This window comes from Topomyia yanbarensis, chromosome 3 (genome assembly GCF_030247195.1).
Source record: "Topomyia yanbarensis strain Yona2022 chromosome 3, ASM3024719v1, whole genome shotgun sequence".
Taxonomy (NCBI): Eukaryota; Metazoa; Arthropoda; class Insecta; order Diptera; family Culicidae; genus Topomyia; species Topomyia yanbarensis.
In genome coordinates this window covers 150,428,967-150,454,360 of record NC_080672.1, presented here as the reverse complement: position 1 = coordinate 150,454,360, position 25,394 = coordinate 150,428,967, and the positions used below count along the sequence as shown (strand labels likewise).

Below are 25,394 nucleotides of genomic sequence, written 5' to 3'. Positions count from 1 at the left end.
ATGTGTTTAATTTTTCAGTAACAAAAACTTTTCATTTAACAGTTTCATAATGGCGATGAAAATGATGGTTTGTGAATAAATTATCTACATAGAGGAATGACTTAGATACTTTGAAATTACTAATTAAATTTTAGTGAAAATGAGGAGTTCCGTAGACAGGTCGAGGGACTGAGTAGACTGGAGCAGGTGCGTTATAGCTAGATGAGGGGCCGTGATAGCTCGCGGATGGAGCATGATAAACCGAGGTGGGACGAAAAGCAGGAACCCGGTAGAGACTACCTCCAAATGACGGAGGTCCATGTGAAGATGATAGTGCCCCGTGGGATGATGGGGCACTGTACGAGGAGGATGGAGCGCCATAGGTAGATGAGGGGGAACTGTACGAAAATGACACAGGTCCATGTGAAGATGATGGAGTACCATAGGAAGAGGATAGGGTGCTGTACGAAGATGATGGAGCACCATATGAAGAGGATGGAGCACTGTACGATGAAGAAGGAGCACCATAGGAAGATGATAGAGAATTGTAAGAGGGTACACCATACGAGGATGATGGGATGGAAATTGAAGAATGCGATGAATGGGAATGCGAAGAAATGGATGGAGCCGAGTAGGAATGGGAGCCAAAAGAAGGTGTAGAATAGGAGGAATGTGACACAAAGGATGGAGCAGAGTAGGAGTGGGATGAATAAGATGGTGCACTTTGGGCTTTATAAAATTCCGCAAGCTGGATTCCTTGTCGTACGTGGCCAAGTTCCACTCCTGTCACACGAGAGGAATGTCCTCCAAACGAGGGAATACCGTAGATTGGGGACGGTAGAGATCCATGCGAGTGAGATGGTGCTCCGTATGACGAGGATGGAATTCCGTAAGATGTTGAAGGGGCGGATATTGAATGCGATGAGTGGCCGCTGCTATAAGAAGCTGATCCAGCCCCACTGTTTTCGTGTTCCACGAGTACTTCCTTCACTTTGTGTAGCAAATGTGGATCAACGTGTTGACCTTCCGAGGTTTGATGCCCACTATTAACGGTAATATAGCCTCCATCAGAGCCATGACTATGACTATGACCATCGTCGTGACCATGACCACCGGAATAAGAATAACCAGCGCTCACTGGAGGCTCAGCGATAGCACCTGTAGCCAACAGCAAAACCGTAATCTGAAATAAAGAAACAAAGAAATCCTTGATTTTATTACTTTCATATATAGTGAGTTGTGCTCATTTTTGTCGGGTTTTATACTATCGAACCCATTTGAATTTGCTTGTGCTATTGCTTGTCAAGGCACTAAGAGATTTTAATAAACTAAATATCGATCTTTAAACGAAAGTCGGTGCAATCAATTAAAATATCGACATGAAAAAATGAGATCTTAAAATAACGCCCGGTTTTGAAAATAGATAGTAAGCTGTAGATCATCGCTTTGAAAGTAAAGTTAACCGCTAAAGTAATGCAATCTCTGAGCTACTTTTTATAGTTAATTCTTTTGAGAAAATATAAAATAATGTTTTTTACGAAAATTGTAGCCGCCATAAAATCGATTGGAGTATAAAAATGTATAGATCGTCGCTTTGAATTCGAAGAAACATAAGAAAAATTCGTTAGTTTGTATACTGACGTTGTAAGCGTAGCAGCTGCTGTGTTTCATGTCAGCTCGCATTCTTCGGTGGTGGGTAATACATCCTATGACTGCGGCCAGGCGCTGATACCGTTTCATTCTAATAATGCACTGGCGTGCCAGTTTCATGCATACACGGAAGATACAATGATGATGGTGTGAGAGAGACGAGCTCTCTTACCTTTTAAATTATATGTGGCGTCAGGTGCGTGTACAGATAAATTCACCACGGCGCGGGTGTGATTGACGATTAGATAAGCACTGGTTGTTTCATTGTGTAAAGGAGATGATGTTGATGATTTGATACGAGTTACTTCGTAAAGCTTTTTTAGGAGTTTGTAGGGCTTTTATACACTACCCGGGGAAACTTAAAATACTCAGTTCTCGGGGCAAACGGAAAAAAGTTTTACGTATCATCAATGTTTAAACACGGTTAAATAACAATCCGTAAAACCAAGCTAATTTTATAACAGGACCAGCTTAGTTTATGTGCGGCTAGATGACGCAATGTGCATTTTACTTTTGCAAATATCGCGGCTCAACAAGTGAAAAGCTCCATTAAAAGTGATGTCCTGGTACTGCATTCATTGTCGATTATCATACGTGACAATTGCAGAGTTATTGCGAAAATTCCACTCTAAGAAACCTGCTCGGTTAAGGTTTGAGCATATTATTATTTGGAAAAAGATGGGGTAAAACGCGCCCCCTAAGGAAATAGTATAGTGGCTTATAGAACATTAATTAGTAAATATCATTCAACCAATATTTTCCCCTGTAATCGCAATCACAACGCTTTGCAAAATGTTCAAAAACATGTAAAATATGCAATGTTTTAAAATCATTAATTACACTTTGGAAAATGGTTAGGGCAGAACGCACTTGTGTGAGGGTAAACCACCGACAAACCGACATGACAACTATATTATATTAACGTTTCAAGTAGAAAGTATAGTGGTATTGACTAACTTTGTGCTCCGGTTGGTTTCATGAAAGACAAATCGAAAAAAGCATTTTTCAAACACATTCGATTAGTCCATTCCATTTTCGTTGTTCGGGAATGAAACGATTTACTATCAGATTGCACAGATTTTTCGTCGAAAATGCAGTATATGTCTTTTTTTCTGAATTTAGCATATTCCCCGATATTTTGTCAAATATCGTTCTATCTTTGCAAATATCAGATAATTGTCAACTGTTCAACAAAACCGGAACATATATTTCTAAGATTATTGCGCGCTTCAACAATTTCAAGTTTAGCCCAACTTTTTTGAGCCACATTTCAATTTTCTCTTGGCCAGACTTTTAATATAGGCACTCTAAACAATACATCATCGCTGTTGTGCTATCTTACGACAAACGCCCTTTTGGGGTGAACTGAGTTAGTTATGCCATGTTACTAAATCTTAAAATCTCTATAAAGTCGCGCTTTCAGAATTTTGAAATTCTGCTGGGTTACTGAGATATAGCGAAACACGATTATGACATGCGCCAATTTCTCGAGTAATCGAGTTACAAAGAAAACACAGGCAACATTCCTAGTTTGTTGGCTTGCTATAAGCCAGAAAGGATGTCTCTGATGACATAGGTAATTTCTGTGCAGATCAACCATAACCACTAGCTAGATTCTTGTCTCGGGAGCAAAACTTGTTCCACCAAAGTTGTTTTTCTGGGAATGGTTGGTTTATATTTTCAAGATTATTGAACTTGAATTTCTTTTAAGATTTCCACTAGTTTCGGAAAGTATGTCGAAATGTAAAGATGGATAATACAAGAAAAATATTTGTTTCGTCTAGTCGCCTGTCAACAATAACATTGTTTGATATATTCTCTCTAAATTGTTAATGGAACCAACATTTGTTTACTGTTTTTCCCATAAAGGAGAAACATTGTGAAAACTTTGTGTTCCAATGCCATTATTTTGACCTCATATAGCTGCCAACGCATGGAAAAGTATAATATTGGACATAGTGATCTATAACGCATAATTTTACGAATCAGTTATGATTCATTTTTATATGAAATCTTCTGTGCACGTTTGTGACACGTCATACATATTTTATCATCAATATACACTTATGACACGTATGCGAGCGCCTTTGGTTTACATTTTTCTTGCTAGAGAAAAATCTGCAGTAAGAATCCGACAGTACCACGGCAACTTTCAAAGATTCCCCTTCGATAAATAAAAGAAAAAAAATACACAATTTGTCGAGCAGAGTCGTTTGGTATATGAGTCGAAATCTGCCAAGTGCGCAAACAATTTTTCGTTGGTCGTGCTCTTTCGGTAAATTTTTTATGGCTTCTCAACGGTAAATAGTAAATACAATTTAAACAGTTTTTCGAAATTCGAATTATTTTCCGACTGATGGTTATTTAATTTATTTAACATGAGCTTGGATTTTATTTTATTGCTCATGATTGGTAGCATCGATCCTTCTCATTTTTTCACCAGTTAAAAGTTATTCTTCCAATTAAAATTTGGTATGACGAGAATAAAAGTTTACAGAAGAAGTTAAATAAAATTAAAATGAATTGAAATAACGGCGATTTCCCAATCGATTTTCAACGTTATTTCAGTCTAATATTGTTGTATATATCGTAGTAAATCATATTCAAAAATAAAAACAGGCAAACTTCCAACACGACAAAAGTTATTGGCGTTTTTCTAATGACGCGCATCTAGCGCCATGCCTATCACGCTAGGCATGCAGCCCGTGCCTCTTTGAGCGTGTGGCGAGCGGCCAGAAATGGTAGTGATTGCGATATTTTTGTTTTATTTCGTTATGAGCAGTAGCTCTTCTAAGCCCCTTCAGGGCCGGCGGAAAGCGTGGGTAGTATGGGTAGTACTACCGACTCGAAAATAACCGAGTGGGTAATTACCCACTCGAAATTTTGAACCATTTCAAAAAATTTAGATGTGCAACGCATGTATCTCGCACTACACACATTTGAAAACATCGATGTACCTCAATTCCATTTGCGTAAACGAACGTGCTTTAATGTGAATGTAATGTAAGCGTGTGCATTGCGAAAAGAGAAAAAATCCTTACTAATAGACCCCTCACCCTATGCTTTCTACCCACTCGGGCGTAAAGTGTTTCGCCACCCCTGAGCCCCTTATCCTGTTTGGTTGATAAAAATCGATTGATTTTTTTACATTTGTATGAATATGTTATTTTATTGAGTCTATTTTTGAAAAAAAAAATCGTTTTCATCTTTTTCTGAAGCAGTATATAGCTTACATGCAAGTGTGTAACAATACTAAGATTGAGTGTTTCACAGATTTTGCCAGTCGATATGTAGAAGTTTGAAGAACTCGCTATGTTTAAATGTTATACCTTATTTTTCTAGCGATTCAAAACTTTTGAGATGCTAGGTAGAATACCTTGGTGGTTAAGACCTGAAGTCACATGAACATTTCCTAGGTGACAGTAAAACTCTATCGGGTTTTGAAGTACGAACTCTATCGGAAGTACTAAATAACAGCTAATACACATTCGTTTTCGAGCTCTCCATCGAGACAGAGGTTGTTTTTTCTAGTCCGTAGTGCTGTGTGAGGCGATAAAGAATAGTTTTAATCCGCATTCAAGGTTATTTTGCCAGTTCGGTTCGGTCCTCAGTCTTTTGTTCGCGTGTGAGGATTAAACAATAGCCAGCTGTATAAGCTGGATCGGTTCGTCGTTGGACACCAGTTTAAAGCTAAGTGGTTTTTGTCTTTTGTAACACATTTATTGCTTTCTTCCGTCTGCGCGGGCGCTGACCCCGTGCGTTGACGTTTTCTATGGTTCCCTCTCCGGATGGTCAAATGGAAGTTGAATCGGGTTCAACTTCTAAGGCTCCCCCCCGGCCCAAATGCTATCCAGAACTCTCAACTGGTCCATTTGTGGTCTTCTTTCGGCCCAAGACTAAATCACTGAATCTTCTTCAGATTTCTAGAGACCTGACGGAACGGTTCTCGGCTGTGACCGAAATTTCAAAGGTCCGCTCGGACAAGATAAGGGTGTTGCTAGCCAACTCAAAGCAGGCAAACGATATTGCTTGCTGTGAGCACTTTACGCGGGATTATAACGTGTATATTCCGGCTGTAAGAGTACAATCCGAAGGCGTCGTAACCGATGAGAGTTTCACGTGCGAGGATCTGCTGAAGTACGGGGTCGGCCGATTCAGAGACCGCTTACTTCAGCCAGTTAAAATACTTGAGTGCAAACGTTTGCACTCAGTAGTAGTTGCGGGGGATGGTTCAAAAACGTACCCCCAATCAAACTCTTATCGGGTGACCTTCGCTGGTACCGCTTTGCCAAATTTCGTCCTCTTGCACAAGGTTCGTCTGCCTGTGCGTCTGTTTGTGCCGCGGGTCATGAATTGCACAAAGTGTAAACAACTGGGTCACACAGCCACCCATTGTAGCAATAAGGCCCGCTGTGGAAAATGCGGGGAGAATCATCTAGATGATTCGTGCAGTAGGCAAGCCGAAAAGTGTCCTTACTGTGCGGAGAGTCTGCATGATATCTCGGCATGTCCCGCGTACAAACTACGCGGGGATAAACTGAAACGTTCCCTTGCGGGACGATCCAAACATTCTTTCGCAGAAATGTTAAAGAATGCTACGCCACCATCCTCAGCAAACATCTATACTCACTTGCCTCCTGACGAGGGCGAGGCTGGTAACCCACAAGAGGGAACATCTACTAGGGTGCCTAGAATTTATAGGAAGAGGAGGAACACTTCCTCTCGTAAAGTTCCTTGTAAAGGCCAGAAGGTGTCCCTTGAGGGGGCTCCGAAAGTCACATCTATTGGAAGTGTTGCAACCAAACCGAAGCAATTAGCTCCTGGTCTCGGAGGATTAAGCTCAGAGAAGGAGTTCCCAGCACTTCCAGGAACATCAAAAATCCCAAGTGTTCCTTTGTTTCAGTTCGAGAGTAATCACAGCACTGGAATTATAAAACTCTCGGACATAGTGGACTGGATAATAAAAACTTTCAATATTACTGATCCTATTAAAAGTCTTATGTTAGCTTTTCTCCCTACAGTGAGAACATTTTTGAAGCAGTTGACTGCTAAATGGCCCCTCCTCTCAGCGATTGTATCCTTCGATGGCTAACTCATCGAACGAGGTCACGGATTTGATCACTGTTCTACAGTGGAATTGCAGAAGTATCATCCCGAAAATCGATTCCTTCAAAATTTTAATAAATAATTTGAGTTGCGATGCATTTGCATTATGTGAAACTTGGTTAACTTCCGACATAGAATTCAACTTCCACGACTTTAATATTATTCGCCTGGATCGAGACACCCCCTATGGAGGAGTGCTTTTGGGGATCAAAAAGTGCTATTCCTTCTACAGAATTAACCTTCCCTCGATAACAGGTATTGAAGTTGTCGCTTGTCAAGTAACAACCAAAGGCAAAAGCCTTTGCATAGCTTCCATATATATTCCCCCCAACACCGCGGTTGGGCACCGACGGCTACAAGACATCTCAGAATCCCTGCCAGCACCGCGACTAGTTTTAGGAGACTTTAACTCTCACGGTACAGCATGGGGTTGCCTCTATGATGATAACCGGTCTTCCTTAGTTCAGGATCTTTGCGATAACTTCAATTTGACAATTTTAAACACGGGTGAAATGACACGGATTCCTGCTCCTCCAGCGCGCCCGAGCGCCTTAGACTTGTCCCTTTGCTCAACATCGCTGCGGTTAAGTTGCACGTGGAAGGTAATTCCTGATCCCCACGGCAGCGATCATCTGCCGATTGTAGTCTCAATCAATAACGGTTCAAGGCCATTGAAATCAATCAATATTTCGTATGACCTCACACGAAATATCGATTGGAAGAGCTATGCTGCCGCGATATCCGACAACATCGAATCTACCCAAGAACTTCCTCCGGAGGAAGAGTACAGCTTTTTGGCTGGCTTGATTCTCGACAGCGCGAATCAAGCTCAGACTAGGCCAGTACCCGGCGCGAACATACAAAAACGTTCTCCCAATCCCTGGTGGGATAAAGAGTGCTCAGACGTGTACGCAGAGAAGGCCGCCGCGTTTAAGACCTTCCGGAACGACGGGTTACCCGCCAGTTTTCGACAGTACGCGACGTTAGACAAGCGAATGAAGAGTTTGATGAAAGCCAAAAAACGCGATTATTGGCGCCGGTTCGTCGACGGATTAACGAGAGAAACATCGATGAGCACTCTTTGGGGAACAGCCCGACGTATGCGAAATCGAAACAGTACTAATGAGAGCGTGGAATATTCAAACCGTTGGATATTCGATTTCGCCAAGAAGGTTTGTCCGGATTCCGCCCCGGCACAGAAGATCTACCGCGCCGCGTCTCCTCACGATAGCGCGAACGAAACACCTTTTTCGATGGTGGAGTTCTCACTTGCTCTCTTGTCGTGTAACAATAAAGCTCCGGGGCCAGACAGAATCAAATTCAACTTGTTGAAGAATCTGCCTGACTCTGCCAAGAGACGCTTGTTGAACTTATTTAATAAGTTTCTCGAGGCTAACATTGTCCCACTCGATTGGAGACAAGTGAAGGTCATCGCCATCCAAAAACCAGGAAAACCAGCCTCCGACCACAATTCGTACCGTCCGATCGCAATGCTATCCTGTATCCGGAAGTTGTTCGAGAAAATGATCCTATCCCGCCTCGACAATTGGGTCGAAGCAAATGGCTTACTGTCAGATACACAATTTGGCTTTCGCAAAGGCAAAGGGACGAACGATTGTCTTGCGTTGCTCTCAACTGAAATTCAAATGGCCTATGCTAGCAAAGAGCAGATGGCATCAGTGTTCCTAGATATTAAGGGGGCTTTTGATTCAGTTTCGATCAACATTCTTTCAGAGAAGCTGCACCAGCATGGTCTTTCAGCGACTTTAAACAACTTTTTACTAAACTTGTTGTCGGAAAAGCACATGCATTTTTCGCATGGTGACTTATCGACATCACGATTTAGCTACATGGGCCTTCCCCAGGGCTCATGTCTAAGCCCCCTTTTATACAATTTCTATGTCAACGACATTGATGAATGTCTTGACAATTCCTGCACGTTAAGGCAACTTGCAGACGATGGCGTGGTGTCTGTTACGGGACCCAAAGCTGTCGATCTACAAGGACCATTACAGAATACCCTGGACAATTTGTCTGCTTGGGCTATTAAGCTGGGTATCGAATTCTCCACGGAGAAAACTGAGCTAGTTGTATTTTCAAGGAAGCGTGAACCAGCACAACTACAGCTTCTATTAATGGGTCAAACTATCGCTCAGGTCTTCACAGTAAAATATCTAGGGGTCTGGTTCGACTCGAAAGGTACTTGGGGATGCCATATTCGGTATCTGAAACAGAAATGCCAACAAAGGATCAACTTTCTTCGTACAATAACCGGAACATGGTGGGGTGCCCCCCCAGGAGACCTAATTAGGTTGTATCAAACAACGATACTGTCGGTAATGGAATACGGATGCTTCTGCTTTCGATCCGCCGCGAACATACATTTCATCAAACTCGAAAGAATTCAGTATCGTTGTTTGCGTATCGCCTTAGGGTGCATGCAGTCGACCCATACGATGAGTCTCGAAGTGCTGTCGGGCGTTCTCCCGTTGAAAAATCGATTTTGGGAACTCTCATATCGATTGCTCATTCGATGCGATATCTTGAACCCGGTCGTGATTGAAAATTTCGAAAGGCTTGTTGAGCTCAATTCTCAGACCCGTTTCATGTCCCTGTACTTTGACTACATGGCGCAGAATATTAACCCTTCTTCTTACAATCCCAACCGTGTGCATTTCATAAATACTTCTGAGTCTACTGTTTTCTTCGACACATCCATGAAAGACGAGATTAGTGGAATTCCGGACCACATACGCCCACAAGTGGTTCCAAACATTTTTTATAATAAATTCCGAGAAGTCGACTGTTCTAAGATGTTTTATACTGACGGATCAAACCTCGAAGGATCCACTGGCTTCGGTATTTTCAATCAAAACCTCACCGCCTCCTACAAACTCAGTGACCCTGCTTCAGTTTACGCCGCAGAACTAGCTGCCATTCAGTGTACCCTTGGAGTCATTGAAACATTACCCGCAGACCATTACTTCATCGTTTCGGATAGCCTCAGTTCCATTGACGCTATTCGCTCGATGAAACAAGGCAAGCACTCCTCGTATTTTTTGGGGAAAATACGGGAGCTACTGAGTGCTTTATCTGACAACTCTTTCCAGATTACCTTGGTATGGGTCCCTTCTCATTGCTCCATTCCGGGCAATGAGAAGGCAGACTCCTTAGCTAAGGTGGGTGCCTTAGAAGGAGACGTTTACGAAAGACCAATTTGCTTCAGCGAATTTTTCAGTATTACTCATCAGAGAACCCTCGAAAGTTGGCAAACTTCGTGGAGCAGTGGAGAGCTGGGAAGGTGGCTACATTCGATAATCCCTAAGGTATCGACGAAACCTTGGTTCAAGGGGATGGATGTGGGTCGTGACTTCATTCGTGTGATGTCCCGACTCATGGCAAACCATTACACGCTGGATGCACATCTCCGGCGTATTGGGCTCGTGGATAGTGGTATCTGCGCTTGTGGCGACGGCTATCACGACATCGAGCACATTGTCTGGGCGTGCACCGAGTACAGTTCCGCTAGGTCTCGGCTAATGGATACCCTGCGGGCCCGAGGAAGACCAACCAACGTCCCGGTTCGAGATGTGCTGGCAAGCCGCGATGTTCTCTATATATCCCTTATATACACCTTTGTGAAAACCATCAATATACAAGTCTAACTGCCCCTTGTTATCTTCTTATCATTCTCAGAACGCTCTTCCACCTGTATCAAACCATCTGTATCGAATGAGCCAACAAACACGGGACCTACGACACGAACATAACACGCTTAACTCGAAATGTAGCCGATCCACATCTGAGCCGTACTACGAAATCGTCTGGAAAAACCCCTGCCATCTTGAGGAGGACCACCCGGCGTCCCAGTACATGATTCCCCTGATGAAGGCCACCCGAGTTTGTAATCCATCCGTTGATCTCACGATGCCTGAAACTGAAATAATTTTCTCTCCCTGCCATCTTTGTCTACCCTCCCTCCCCTGACTCTTATACCCAGAAGTAACACCCCTACCCCCCCCCCCCCAATATCATCACGAAGCATTTAGCTCTTCTTGTCTCTTCTAGTTTTAACTATTATATTATATAATCTCGTTGAAATTGCCCAACTCTACTACCCACAAAAATAACTATAATTACGAATCTTTACAAAATTCAATCATGCCCTCTAGTTATGCCTAGTTTTAAGTTAGTCGTAAAAAATTGTCCCCCTTAATTAAACATTATTTGCTCCAATAATCTCACTGATAAAAATGTCAAACCATATTGCCACAAAAACTAAATGACCCCCCTAATCTTACGAAAACAATATTATCCCCTTGTGTAGATATATAAGATAGCTATAAAATCGCATTAGTTTCATTTTAAAAAAATCAATATGTAATCCCCTAGTTTTAAGCAATTTAAAATGTAAAACAAAACAAAATTGGCACCTTTAAGCTAACGCAACGTGCCTTATCAAATAAACGATTTGAATAAAAAACAGCTAATACTGACACACAGAAATGATTCTTTCTCGTCAGAGCTCGCACATAAGACCAGCGTCTGACCGTCTAAACCACGAAGAATTATTAGTAAATGTTTGTAAGTACTGATAAAGGTCATTTGTGTAAATTTTAAGCATATGCAATTGCGATACAAAGATAGTTGAGATAGATTATGCGTATTCAAATATATTGGCATAAAACAAGTTCCTGCTATGCACTTTGACGAATTGGAGCTATAACGTTATATGACCATCGTTCATCGCCGCCAGCAAATTCAACAGGTCTCTGTGAAGCATTCCAATTTGATATTTGTATTGCCATTACATAACATCGTAGCTCTTTAAAACCTGCGACTCCAGGTTCCTTTCACTCTGGGCAATTATTTTGCTTAATCAAGATAAACTGGCATCCCCGTTGGACGCTACAGCGCATTATTTACACTTCCAACCACAGAGTGGGCGTAGAGAAATATATGACTCAACCGATAGTTACGGGAATAAACGATTCTCCCCTTCGTCGCATCACTCTAGGGCATGGCATAACGCAATTCGCTCAACACAACATTTCACCCATCAGGAAACTCCTTGGGAGACAAACCAATAAGCTCTAAGTTGAGCTATATGTACATACATGAACTACATAGCTTGCGGAGTCCAATGACTGAACTTCCTTACGTTTCGCACTTGATTCGATTGCCACCCGTGGTTTTGAGCGTATAGTAAACAAATGCTTATTCTCTCACACCACGCTAGACAACACCTGTGACATGTTCATTCATCAACGAGCGGACAGCAGCGTTGCGCTTTGTAATCCACTTCTTGTGAAGGGGTCTTTAACTTAGCTATGATATAATATTGTGTTTTTTTTTCGGAATCAGTACTTCCTCTTACTGTTGTTCACAGAGCAGCCACTTGCCAAATAAAAAGTACGCTTCTCTTGAAATCCAGCGAGTGATGTAAATCTCTGGCAGAAAGAAAACCATCAAAGAGAGCTAGTCGGAAATCTCATAAACAACCAGTTTGATTACGCGAGAAGCTGCGAAATTCAATGGTGAAATTGCCCTTTTGAACGACGTTCGTAAATTTGATTCGCTTTGGATAAGATTGGTTCATCCACCCATTGCTGAGAAAAAACGAATGCAAGTTAGCCACATATATACACACAGACATTGTCCCAAATCGTCGAGCTGTGTCAATTAGTAAATAAGACTCGACCCTCCGGGTATCGGAAAGAATCTTGCAAGTTAGATCAAATTCCATAACATACAAAATCGAAAAGAAAGTTCGACTACGTATTTTCAACTTCAGCTGCATCGGAAAAAATCAAAAACAGCATATGGCTTAATGATCCAATCGCATAACTTTTTTTGTTGAAAAGGCCAAAAGTTAATGAGCTTATGGAAGATACGTAAGTTTTTTAAATTAGTAAATGATGCGTAAAACTTATCATAACAATCTTAAAAGGAATTTAGACAATCTATCAGATGCCGCAAAAAAAAGAAACTCACAGAACAGCTATTCATAGTCGTAAATTCTAGCAAATTCAAAATTTCTTCTAATTTGGATGTGGTCCATTGTGTCAATTTGAACAATTGAAACAAATCCAAGAAAGATATTTGACAAAAACAAATGTCAATTTCTAAATTTTCAATGGAATGTTGTTGCAGCACTAAGATGCTTTTTCTTTAAAATTTTCATTTTCTTTACGACAAAGTTGTATGTTAATTTACACTTAAAACTCCTTCCTCAATCCGCCTAGTGGTGCAATTGTACCTGCATCATTCATTATCATTAGGATTCTAAGCAATTTGATACCCATTTCAATGTGTTTCAAATTATTTAAATTACCCTGGTTTTGTGGTGTATCATACGCGAATTTTATGAGCCAGTCGTCGTATGTGCCTGTACAGATTAATACATAAGTAATAAGGTTTGTTGTATCGTAGCACTAGGTCAAATCCGAATGTAAAATATCTGCAAGTTATTGGTTATGTCTACTTATATTTAAAATCGACATTTGTCTAATTACTGTGTCTTCAAATCTGCATCTGGAATCGTCAATTCAGTTGTATACCAGTTTTTTAACACAAATAGTTAAATAGCCAATCCATGGTATTCAATGCGTTTTAATATTACTAGTATCATCAGAATCGGTAACAGTTTTTTCAGACTTGTTTCGACGGTCATGGTTTGGTAGCACAAGGGATAAGACATGTGCATGTGACATTTTTACTGGTTTTTTACAATTATTCACGGGTTCTAAGAACCGACGGAAATTGATAACACGGCTAAAGAGAGTTTAGAATGTCGTATGTGGTTGCACTTATTAACCCAAATCTCCGTAACAGGATCCGATCCAATAAATTTTAATGTATGATTATGAAGAAGTGGTATTTCTCACTCGAGTTTGTTTGCTGAAGTCAATTCAGCATCTCCGAGAAACCATTGTGAACTTTCTACTTGATTTTTATCACTTCTTCCTGAATTTGCCGAATTTTCACTATATATCCAATCATACTTTTTATCCATCTGTTATTAAAACAAGCTACTAGGGATTTTAAAATCTTCATTTGAGCATATGTTTGTGAAGACTGATTTAGGCAATTTCCTGATCGAATTTCGAACAATTATTTGATATTAAATGTGCTTTAATAAGAGTTTTGTAAATTATACATCATAGTACTACCCATTTATATTAAAAAAATCACTTCTCAATCCGTACGTTTGGCCAGGCCCGTAGCTAGGATTTTGTTTCGGGAGGGGCTTAAAAATTATTGCATAAATGTATTAATTCTGATGACTTGAGATATTTACTGGAAACTGAACGTAATTATGAAAAGTTCTTAGCGAAAACAATTCCAAGTTAGAAATTTCTCTAGTTACAAAAATGAATATTCAAAAGTTCAAAGTATTTAGGGCTGCTTGAAAATACTACGCATTCTAGACTACACCGTTTACAAGATGTAGAAGACGCTAAATTGGAATGAGTAGAAAATAATCCAAAAGCCCGAAACTTTTCACGCATTTGCTAATCAGGAGAACGAAACCAACCTCAAGGTTGTCTTCATGGATAGGAATATATCAGTGTGAAATCCAAGTTTATCGTTGCAAAGAATGTCCGAACAAATTGAATGTCGAAATTTGCTTCAAATCTTCTGATAAGGCAGGGGATTTGTAGATGCGGAAAATAGGTTCAACTCCTATTTTCATGATCAGGCATCTTGCTACTATTACTAGTTCTGTGACTTTATCCGAAGTTTGCTTCTGATAAAATGCTTTATGAAATTTTCAATTTAAATGATACTGAACATGTCGTAATCATAACAATCCTGAGAAAAACACATGTTGTTTCATTTGACTCTCGTGGGGATTGAGTTAAAGACTATCTTCGGCAATATTATCAGGCAACTGAGAATAACTATCTATTTATCTATTTAAGTAGATTCTTTTTAGGTACTTTTTATATAACTGGACTTACGAATTAAAAATAATGTAGACTGATTTTCCTAGATCCCTGAAACTATAGTAAAAGTCAAAATGTAAAGTGAGTGCAAAAAACTACTGATTTCACTACAATGCAAGAATAAGAACCTTATCTCTATTGACTTTCAGCAATCTTGCAAAACCATTGGAACTTGACAAGACTACCTAGATTAAGTAAATATTTTATTTGAACAATTGAAGGTTTTATTTCGGAATTCATGATTTAATCTACTAATAGGAACTACCCAGAATTTAATCTAGCTGAGCGAAACTGTTCAGAACTTGTTCACTAATCGAAAGAAAATTGCTTAGCACTGATTAGTAAATGCTTCTAATTTACGTAAAATATCGTAAATATAACATTGATGACACGACCAAAATAACTAGAAACTATAAACATAGGTGAGTTTAATAATTTCAGCATCCTTGCTTCCGACACATGGAATAGAACACATTGCACTTACCGAATTTGCTTTGTTTTAGAGTTATCTGTTTTTAAATTACAGCAAATTATCCGTTTCCTGTCAAACTATTGCAAAACTTTTTGTCAATTCGTTAAATAAATGTGTGGACACTAATCTGCTCAATAATTGGTGTGTTTCTGAATAAAAATAATTAGCTCTTGATTTTTTTACAATCATCGTCAAGATTGGAAGAGATGTATGACTTCTTGAAGAAAACTGTAATGTTTGTCTGATTACAGGCTTGTTTTACCACTATTTGGGAAGTTTCAATTAAAATTGTTGCACCTAACGCATCAAAGTTGTATGGATAACGAAAACGAAATGAGAAGATCAGAGCGCAATTCCGAAAGCACTCGTGTTGAGTGAATAAAAAAGATCGAAGAGTGATCTTGAATCGATTTCGATTGGTTGATTTTTTTCCTCTCTTTTCTCTCTTATTTAAGATTATTTCTCTCATTTTATTCCATGACGAGCAAAAACAGAACGAAAGACTGTCACATACTGAAGACATGAAATCGAAACACTTATCCCAATTTATTGGCTTATAGATTCAATCAGTCCCAACATTTTAGTCGCTCTTCGTGATTGCCTATTGTTTTACCACTTTTTGACCCGTTCAGTTTTAAAAGAAGTTTCTTTTACACGTTTGTTGCAGATAACACGGATTTACGGATAACAGTTTATTAGTACGGAACGAATTCCTCGTAATAGAGAAATGAAGCGTCAATAAAAATGGGCACATATGTAATTTTTTACATTCATGAAAAAAATCAGGGAAAAATTTATTAGCAAACAAATGCGGAAAGAAAAATCGGCCAATCAAGCCCATGGCTGGGGTAGGTTGGCCGAGTTTGGTAAAATAAGATAAACACGTCAAATGTATCAGTGGAAAACTTTTAATTCAAAAAAACATCGTTTTTTTCGTATAAATAAAATCCACTGTTTACTTTTTAGTCTTTTTAACCTTTTTGAACTTAGTTTTGGCAGCTTTAGTGAACTTTTTACCAGCTTTCGCTGATTTTTTCCTCCGCCAGCGTACGGTTACGTTTGATTTCATTTTTCTGCTCCTCCAATACAGCTTTTATTGGGGAATCGGTTAAAATTTGAGTCGATCGGCGTTTACGACCTTGCCACTTCTTCGAATCAGATAGTGCACTCGCCTTGGGAAGAGGTCTGACGTCTTCAGAGAGGCTTACATCTGTAGCAGATTCTATGCTAATGGACGAGTTTTGTTCGAGGTTGGGTCGATCTGTGACAAATCCTGCCAGAAACTCCTCAGGAGGAAAAATTTCAGGATTGAAGCGGCACAGACACAGGCGCCGGAGACTCTGAAACCTGCTAGGCATTTAATGCATAAAATATCAGAATCAACTTCTTTATAAACAATTTCCGACTTTTAATGATTCTAATCTCTTATTTCTATTTGGTAATAATTTTAAATTATTTTTATTACTTATTTCTCGTGTATATTTTTCTTTATAACCATCAATATTAGCATAACATCAAATTTTGCTTTGAAAAAGGTTGGCATTTCACAAATATCAAAGTGCACATTACTCTACACTAAATTTACAACTCGGCCAACTAGCCCCGCACAGAACTCGGCCAACCTACCCCAATGTATATTTTCGAGAACAATCACGATTTACAAAAAAAAAAAAATATAAGGGTACACTGGTAACCGTTATACTATTTTGTTGGGTTTTGAATACCCTTTCCAGCAGTACCAAGTTATTGGAAATCAGATGTAAATTGATTCACGTTACGCATATTATTTTTCAGAAACAGAAATTTACTCACCAGTGCCGAAAAAAGAATAAACGTGCTCCTGTACAAACGACAGCACCAAAACACCTGAAATTACGTCGGTACATTGGTGACCTAATACCCCACCAAAATCACTATAGATGTCGCTACTGCGCATAATAGCCTTTTCATAAAAGGCACTCGGTCAACCTGCCCCTTCGGCCACCCAGCTCCAGTCACCTCTATTGCGTTAAAATGACGCGAAACAAAAACTGCCTTCTCGGATGAATAGTTCTCAGAAAAATTGAAATATTTTTTGTGTGACACAGTACAAAGTACAGAGTGCACAGTGTGCATTGACCTAACACAGAAAATCAAAATTTGTGCAATTGAAAAACTTATCATTTAAAAATAACAAACGGGGTCGTGGGTCTTTTATATATTTCCTTATGTAAACAATAGAAATAATATAACTAGTTTAAATGGTTGTCCGGCAGATATCGCGCAAGCGCTTAGCCATTGCACGTGGAAACCTGTTTACGAGTCGAGGAAATATTTTTTCCTCACCAACTAGGTTTTGGGAGGGGGAATGTTCACTTCTATCTTGCTATTGAACATTTGCGTGTCATCATCGTATTGCTGCCTTTATGTTCGCGAATATCTGATTTCTTCCTTGCTTCTCGCCCTCAATAAGTCCAAATAACCGTCTTAGTACTACTCGATTTTAGTAAAGCTTTTGACTCCATCAATCACCGGTTGCTTATTCATAAACTGAATTCAAATTATCTATTTGAAAATACCGCCGTAAAGCTTATTTCCTCATACTTAGAGAAAAGTAATCAATTCGTCGAACATAATTCCGTAATTTCAAGTATAGAACAAAATCACAGTGGAGTCCCCCAAGGTTCGATCTTAGGACCAACTCTGTTCTCATTATTTATAAATGATTTGCCCAGCGTACTGAGTCATTGCAGCTATCATCTTTACGCTGATGACTTTCAACTATACCTCTCTGGTGATAAAAATGATATTGATAGTGTAATTGCCAAAATCAATATAGACATAGAGAATATAGTGCAGTGGTCTAAATCTAATGGATTAATGCTCAATAGTAAAAAGACACAAGCAATTATTTTCCATAAATCATCTACTGTTATTAAAAATGATTTGCTAATATCAGTAGACAAAACCTCAGTCGCATTTACGGATCAAGTTGTAAACTTGGGGCTAATATTCGACTCTCATTTAACTTGGAAACCTCAAATCAACGCATTATGTAGAAAAATTTATTACAGCTTACACTCTCTCGTCAGTCTTAGGGAAATTACTCCTTTTCACATACGAAAGAAGCTGGCACAAACTCTCCTGGTTCCCCTATTTCAATACTGCGATGTTATTTTTTCCACTCCAAATACTACACTATTTAGAAAACTGGAGGTAGCATTTAACTCGGCTACTAGATATGTTCATAATCTATCAAAGAAAGACCATATATCACAATTCAGCAGTTCAATTTTACGATGTACCTTCCAAAACTATCTGAAATATAGACACTGTACAACAATGTTCAAAATTCTACACGAAGGACCGCCTTATCTGACCACTATTTTTACAAAATGCAGATCAACTCGCGTCAATAATATAGTAGTACCCAGAATAAATTCAAACTATCTGAGAAATTCTTTTCGAATACGTGCTATCAATCTTTGGAATAGTCTCCCTACAACTATTAAATCCAATATCTCCTTAACTCGTTTCAAAATCGACGCATTTAAATTTTACTCATCCCTCAGCTAAGATCTACGTAGTTAGGCAATAGTGCATACTTGGAGAACAGTGATGTTACTTGCACAATTGTTAGGTTAAGTTGTTTGTTTGATAAAAATAATTGCCCTTCCGAATGGATTCCATTTCTCCCAAAAGTGACATTAATCTGCGAGTAAGCGGTATCCGATCTTGTAGCGGAACATTGATTTTCTCATCGTCCGTATATGGGAGGATCATAATTATAGCATTATCACACACAACCATGTGTTTTAAGTTGTTCGAAATGAATGGTTTCGTCTGGGCTAATTTGTTGAGCGGTAAATACCTGACATGGTAGAACTCGATAAAGGCGGCTTCCGGAAGTCTAACCTCCATTTACACTTTCAGGAAATGTTCCACATTATGAATGTTCGGTCCTATGCGAATCATCAATAATTTTATAATCATCGTATTTGGCTGGAGCACCACTTGTTGCTGCTGCTACTCACTGATCTCGGCAGATTACTACAGCAACAATTATAGTAACAGTTTCTTTTATTCTTCAGATAAGGTACACAATATAAAAGTTACTATTTTTGTCGTTCGCTTCGCACTGGCTCGAGCAAAGACATAAAGCACACTGAATTTCATGACCATTGCCTTTCGTTGTTTCGAAATAGCCTTCTTCAACTTTTTCTCAATAATTTGTTCATGCCAAATGAGCAACAACCGGTTTTTAAAATTTATTTTTGAAAAATTTTGGGAGGGGCTTTAGCCCCCTAGCCCCCCCTCTGGCTACGTGCCTGCGTTTGGCACTGAAAAATCAATGCAAATAAAAATCGATGGGATCGCATGCGGTAAATACACCTTTATTGTAATAATAGTCTCTAAAAACGTATTTGAGCTCCCTTTTTAGAAATTATGCAATTTCAGTATATATTAGTGTTTGATATGCGTTGTAGTGACAGTACTGCCGAATCGTTCGGACGTAAATTTGTTCGCTCTATTTTTTTAGGTTTTTCGGTGAGTTTAAATTTTAATTAATACAAAATAGTCGTTCACCAGGTCTTTTCTTTTATCGAATTGTGTGTTAGTTGGTGAAAATATCGCGAGAATAGTGGAATTTACATAGAGATTTTGGTCACTAATAATAGTGAAAAGTATGTGCGCGATTCGAGCCGCTGTAGTTTTTTTTCGTTTACCGTTGGCAGCGCCATCTGAATGCGACTGACTGGTTCATCGCTTTGGTTGATCGATAGGATAGGATAGGATTGATAATTGTCAGCAATTAAATGATTAAGAACAGGAAATTGCTGAGATCGTTTTATGTTATTTTTCGATAATTTGCTTGAAGTAAATGTATTTTAGAATCAAAAACGTTATTTTTCATTCTAGAAGTGTAGATATATTGCACTTATTCAATTGTTACGTGAATATATTCAGTGTGGAGCACTCTTGAAATTGGTCGTTGGATGTATAATAGAGCAATCACCTTTCATCTCCACGAGGAAAAATGTTAGCATCTTTAGATAAAACAAATATGTCAACGAAAAGCTGCAAACACTTTTCTTCTATAAATACACTGCCGGTCATTGGGAGGGGCACCCCCCATGGATTTCGCAACCATCGAAGATGGGCTATGCGCCTAAGTCTGCAGATCAAACCAATTTGGCACCAATTTAAGTAGTTTTTTACTATTCAGATATCCTGTCTGTATTAGAAAGGCAAAAAGGGTACAAGTTTATATGGACGTGTCCCCGTTCTCTGTTACTCATAACCCCGGGGGTTTAACCCCCTCCCCACAAAACCCAAAATTAGTTGGATTGAAAAGTTCTTCAATATCGTTTTATATCCCGATATACTGCATTCATGTAGTTCAACAATGTTTTTTTAAAATAACATTCAACAACTTTTCTGAAGACACCAAGTCTCTTACTATTTTTGAAAAGTTAATTCTCCATAATTGCTTCTAGGAGCACTAAGCTACATTTCTTAGTGACGAAAACAGAAAAAAACAGTTTTTTTACCCAAAATGTTTCTCCACCAAGGAGAAATAAAGCATAGTACATATTGCATTGACTTGCTAAGCCAAACCAAGGATCGGTTCATTAATTCTCATCAGCTTAAATCAGAACTTCACGTAGGACTGGGGGTTTGCTCAGAAGCACAAATCGTGTTTTCGTTTTTTGGAGCTAGCGTGAATCCGGCGCTAGCTTAGTCCGTTATCTAAGTCAGTGTCGGATTCTGATGAGAGTAACTCGAAACACCTCTGCAATAACAAATTTACTTCTAGAAGATTTAATCACAAAAATTACTATATCAAAAGATGTGCTGTTTTATGTTGGAAAGCTTTTTTGAGGTTGTTAAAACTCCAAAGTTGATGTTTTCGAAATTGTGATCTTGACCGTTAGAAAAGTTTTCGAACATTTATTCCACTTTAAAAGTGATCCTTGTATTTTCACACTTTGACTTAATTGACATATTATGAAAGAAATTATAAAAGGCATTTGTTAGACTAATTTTTGTTTCTGAACTTTCAATAATTTATCAACCTTACATGAAATTTAAACATTTTCGAAAAATCAACGATTTTCAACGCTCCCCTCAAACCAAATTTTTATTTATTTATTTCGTCAATCTATGTAGACTACAGATTTCCTTAATTACTAATGTGTATATTTCGTGAATTTAGTATAAATGAAGCAATTTCGGCTTTTACAGAATCATCCTCTTACGCGTTAGAATTTCTTTTGTGTATAAAATATTGCTTTAGTTTCAGTTTAGACATTGTAAAATCAATTGAGTCGCAATAGTGATTATAAATAGACATCATTCGATTTATGGGGCTATATTTTGCATAGTTTGTGCGAAAAGGAGTTATTGAAAATATACTTCGATTTCGTAGCTGTCGTGAAGGTGCATAAAAGTTCAATTTGGATAAAATTTCAGCTGAATCGATACGATGCGAAACGATATTATTAATGAATGAGAGAATTGCAAATTCGCGACGCTCCTTTAATGTTTGAATATTGATAAGCAAGCAGCGTGCTTCATAAGATGGCAGAGGGAATGCTGTCCATCCTAATTAACGAAGGGCAAATAATAAAAACTGTTTTTGTACCGATTCTATTCGTTCTTCATGTCTGCTTGAAAAAGGGCACCAAATAATACTGCAATATTCCAATATCGACCTAACATATGCAATATATAATATTTTTATTGTATAAGGATCTTCAAAATGATAGCTAAAGCGTTTTATAAAACTGAGCATGTTGTTAGCTTTGTGTTCTGGCTACGCCACTGCTCATAACACTGAAAGAGTACTTCAATCCAAATGAAATTCGGTAGCAATCATCGAGGATACTACACCTTTCATTTGAAACTTTCACTACCAATGATCGCATAGTTGTCCCATTTTCTATGGGATTTCCTATCATTATGGGACTGACTTGCGATTATAGGCAGTTCATTGGTTAGAAATAATGGTTGCTCTGAGTTATATGGGCATTCGTATGTGACCGCACATTTTGACACGTAACCAGAACTCCGATCTACATGAAGTTCATTAGCAGGTAATAAGGGATGCTGTAAAGGGTGTATGGAACCAAATTGCACTTTCAAATTGCTGTAACTTTTTGCCTTTCTCAATAGAAAGGTACATTGAATACCCGTTTTTATCAGCCTCTGTTTTTACCAGTTTTTGACTCGATTTTGTCGACCAACCGGTATTATGAGGCTATGTCTAGGGATTAAAGAAGAATATTTTAGAGCTTCGGTTTATTAAAAAGAAATAAACGAATGTTTTGCCATTGTCCCAATTTCGTCAACCTAACATAAACAAAGGGGGGTCTTCGCTGTATTGCAATTGCTCTGAAAAACGACTTTTTCCATTACGTATTTTTATAGAAAATTTAGTTCAATGTGTATTGTGGAGAAAAAACTACATTTAAGCAAAACTTTTGTGCATATTTCTTACAACATGAAGGATTATAGACATACAAAGTCCGAAAGGTGCCGAATCGCGATGAATGGCAGAATGCAGTGGGGAAATCACGTGCGCGCAAGCTATATAATTAGCTGTTGACGACACCACATTGTCTCACCATGGATGGCGAGACATAAGTGAAAGCAGCCGGACATAAGTTATTTCAGCCGGACAATATCCCGAAAGCTGAAATATCCAAGCCTCCCGCTACAAGCATTATATCCCCACTCGTTTCAGCTGCGAGGATGTACTAAATACAACCACCAGTTTCTTTGAATTTGGACATGCACGCTCTCGCAGATCAAACTAATATTCCATCCCATGCTTCTACCACATCCACTGCCCACCTAGTGGACAGCTCCTGCAGCCCCTGAGCTATCAGCAACCAGAATCAACTCTGCATCTTCAAACGCAGCCATCATCAATACAACCACGGTGTTTTTGATAGTACAAATTTATGCAAAGAATTCAGCATCTCTGAAGCTTCAGGATATGAAAGAATGGACTTTCCCCTTTCATTTGGAAACAAAATCAAAATAATCCGTCGGGGTCCAGAGTATTTTTTTTGAAGATTTTTCCGTGAGGACGTAGGTTTTATACTAATACTTGTTCACATTTCTGCTTCTAGATGGTGCTCTACACATTCAAACAACACTAAAAGTGAGAATCTGATAGATGATTCAATTGTCTACAATTTAGTTAACAACTGAAAATCGATCTGAACTCATTCGGAAAAGTTGTTTAAAATTTGACGAAGTTATGTTTGTGCAAGTTCGCTGAACAGGAGGCCTAATTGTTTGTAAATTAATTTCCACACACTTATTTTATTTGCCAAATAGTTGGGTATAGTTGAACAATGCATTCAGAGGAAATTGAGCGCTTGAAAAGTCCCATCTTTCAGCTGCAAATTATAATTCCAAATTCCACCTGATATAGGGCACCATTGATGTCTATGAAATAAGGATACAGGCAAGTGTTGACCACACTTGTGCGATATCAATTTTATTTTTTATTTTTATGACAACTATTATGTCGAAATTATGCAAAACTTATTAAAGTAGGTGGAAAATTATTAGGATTTGCCAGTGTAGATCACTAATGACAAACCAAAGTCGCTTTGGTCACCTACGATGGTTGCTGAGTCCAGAAATTGAAAAATGTTCAAAGGGCAAATTTAAAAATCAAATTTTTATTTTTGATGCCAATTGTTTTAAAATTCACGAAACGTCCAGATTGGATGTAATTTAAAAAAAAGTTCTGACGAAAATTCACTGTTTTGCATTTTGGCACATTTTTGTCTTTCTAATATAAAAAAATTATGCAATTAGTCTGAAAATCGTCAATCTAATCCCGGCATAATTTTTTTTCAACTGAGATAAGGTTTCTGGATTTTAACAGGGTCGTAACTAGGGCTGTAGGGAGAGGTGTTAACCCCCTCCCCCACACACTGACCTATCTCCATTTTTGGCAGCTCCCGTTCTAATAGGATAGCTAATATTAGGGAAATGTCGTACTGATATTTGAACAAACAAACGCTGAAAGTTTCATCGATGCATATAAAAACTATTAACATTATAACCACTGTATGTTACGGTGAACACTACACACATCACTGTGTATGCTAATATTACGCATTATGTTGAAATACCTTGTCCGCTTTCAATTGTATACTACAGACACAATACATCGCATCTGTACATTACAACATTGGAAAATGTAATATCAATGATTATTTTCGTTTTTAATGCCGGTAATTTTTTCACTCACCACACTGAACTTGATCATTTTCGCACGTTTTAACTAATCAGCATACAGTTTTTCAAGCCAACACGAGCCTAACTGAAAATTTTGTTTATGTAGTTAAACTCGAGATCTGCACGGAAACACTGCGAAGAGATTAATACCGAAAATGTTTATAGCAGCACAGACTTTTATATTTGTGATTACCTTCACTCGGCTGTCATTCGTGCCGGTTGCCGGTCGGTTTGTGTATTTTGTTTTGGAAAAGTTGACTTTCTCGTTGGCAAGATAGGGTTGGGGACGTGTTCCGTATCGGTCTCCCAAAACGGGTAGTAGAACAGGTCAATAGGTGCGGGCTTTTGCTTTTTATTGTGTTGATACTATGCCTTCATTTCTTGCATTTCTAGCAATGATCACCTATGCGCATTGGGTTCGTTATGAGGTAGTTGAATTGTCGATAAACTTTTGCAACGGGATCGTAAACATATGTGGGTTCGTTAGAATTGCTGTTTTGGCACCAGAGGAATTCCACGAAGATCTTCCGAAAATCTTCAAAATCGTAACCGATCATCTCAGGTGAAACTTTACCTGTTTCACCGGCATGGAAGAATAAACATTTTCCACAGTCAATAAGTTTAGTTTCACTCAAGATTTTTGAAAAAGTCGTGAAAGTTTCTACATGTAGCATTTTCGAAAAAAAAACTCGAATACCGTATTTTATACAACAAAACTATCTGAGAACGAGTTACAGGGAATGAATACTGCTGCACGAAAAATATATACACCGAAAAAAATGTAGTTAAATTTTTCACAAAAACAACATTTTTGTAAAAAATTTAAATTGAAAAAAAAAAATTCAATTTGTTTATATTTTGTTAATGAAAACCTAAAGAGGAAAAAAAAAACATTTTGAATGTGATTGCATGATAGAGATCTTATCCGTTAAAATTTTTTCTAACGATAATTTCATACATGTTTTAAAATTTCATACTAATTTACTTACAAACTG

General features: G+C 38.5%; 1 protein-coding gene across 1 annotated transcript; it reads right to left on the bottom strand.

The window, feature by feature from the left end:
• Positions 1–5: 5 nt before the first annotated feature.
• LOC131693119 (pro-resilin-like) lies at positions 6–24,495 on the bottom strand. Its single transcript, XM_058980680.1, has 2 exons — positions 24,413–24,495; positions 6–1,162 (listed from the first exon to the last, which is right to left on the bottom strand). The coding sequence occupies exons 1-2, from the start codon at positions 24,428–24,430 to the stop codon at positions 131–133; spliced, it is 1,050 nt and encodes a 349-aa protein (XP_058836663.1). The 5' UTR covers positions 24,431–24,495; the 3' UTR covers positions 6–130.
• Between the last annotated feature and the right edge of the window lie 899 nt (positions 24,496–25,394).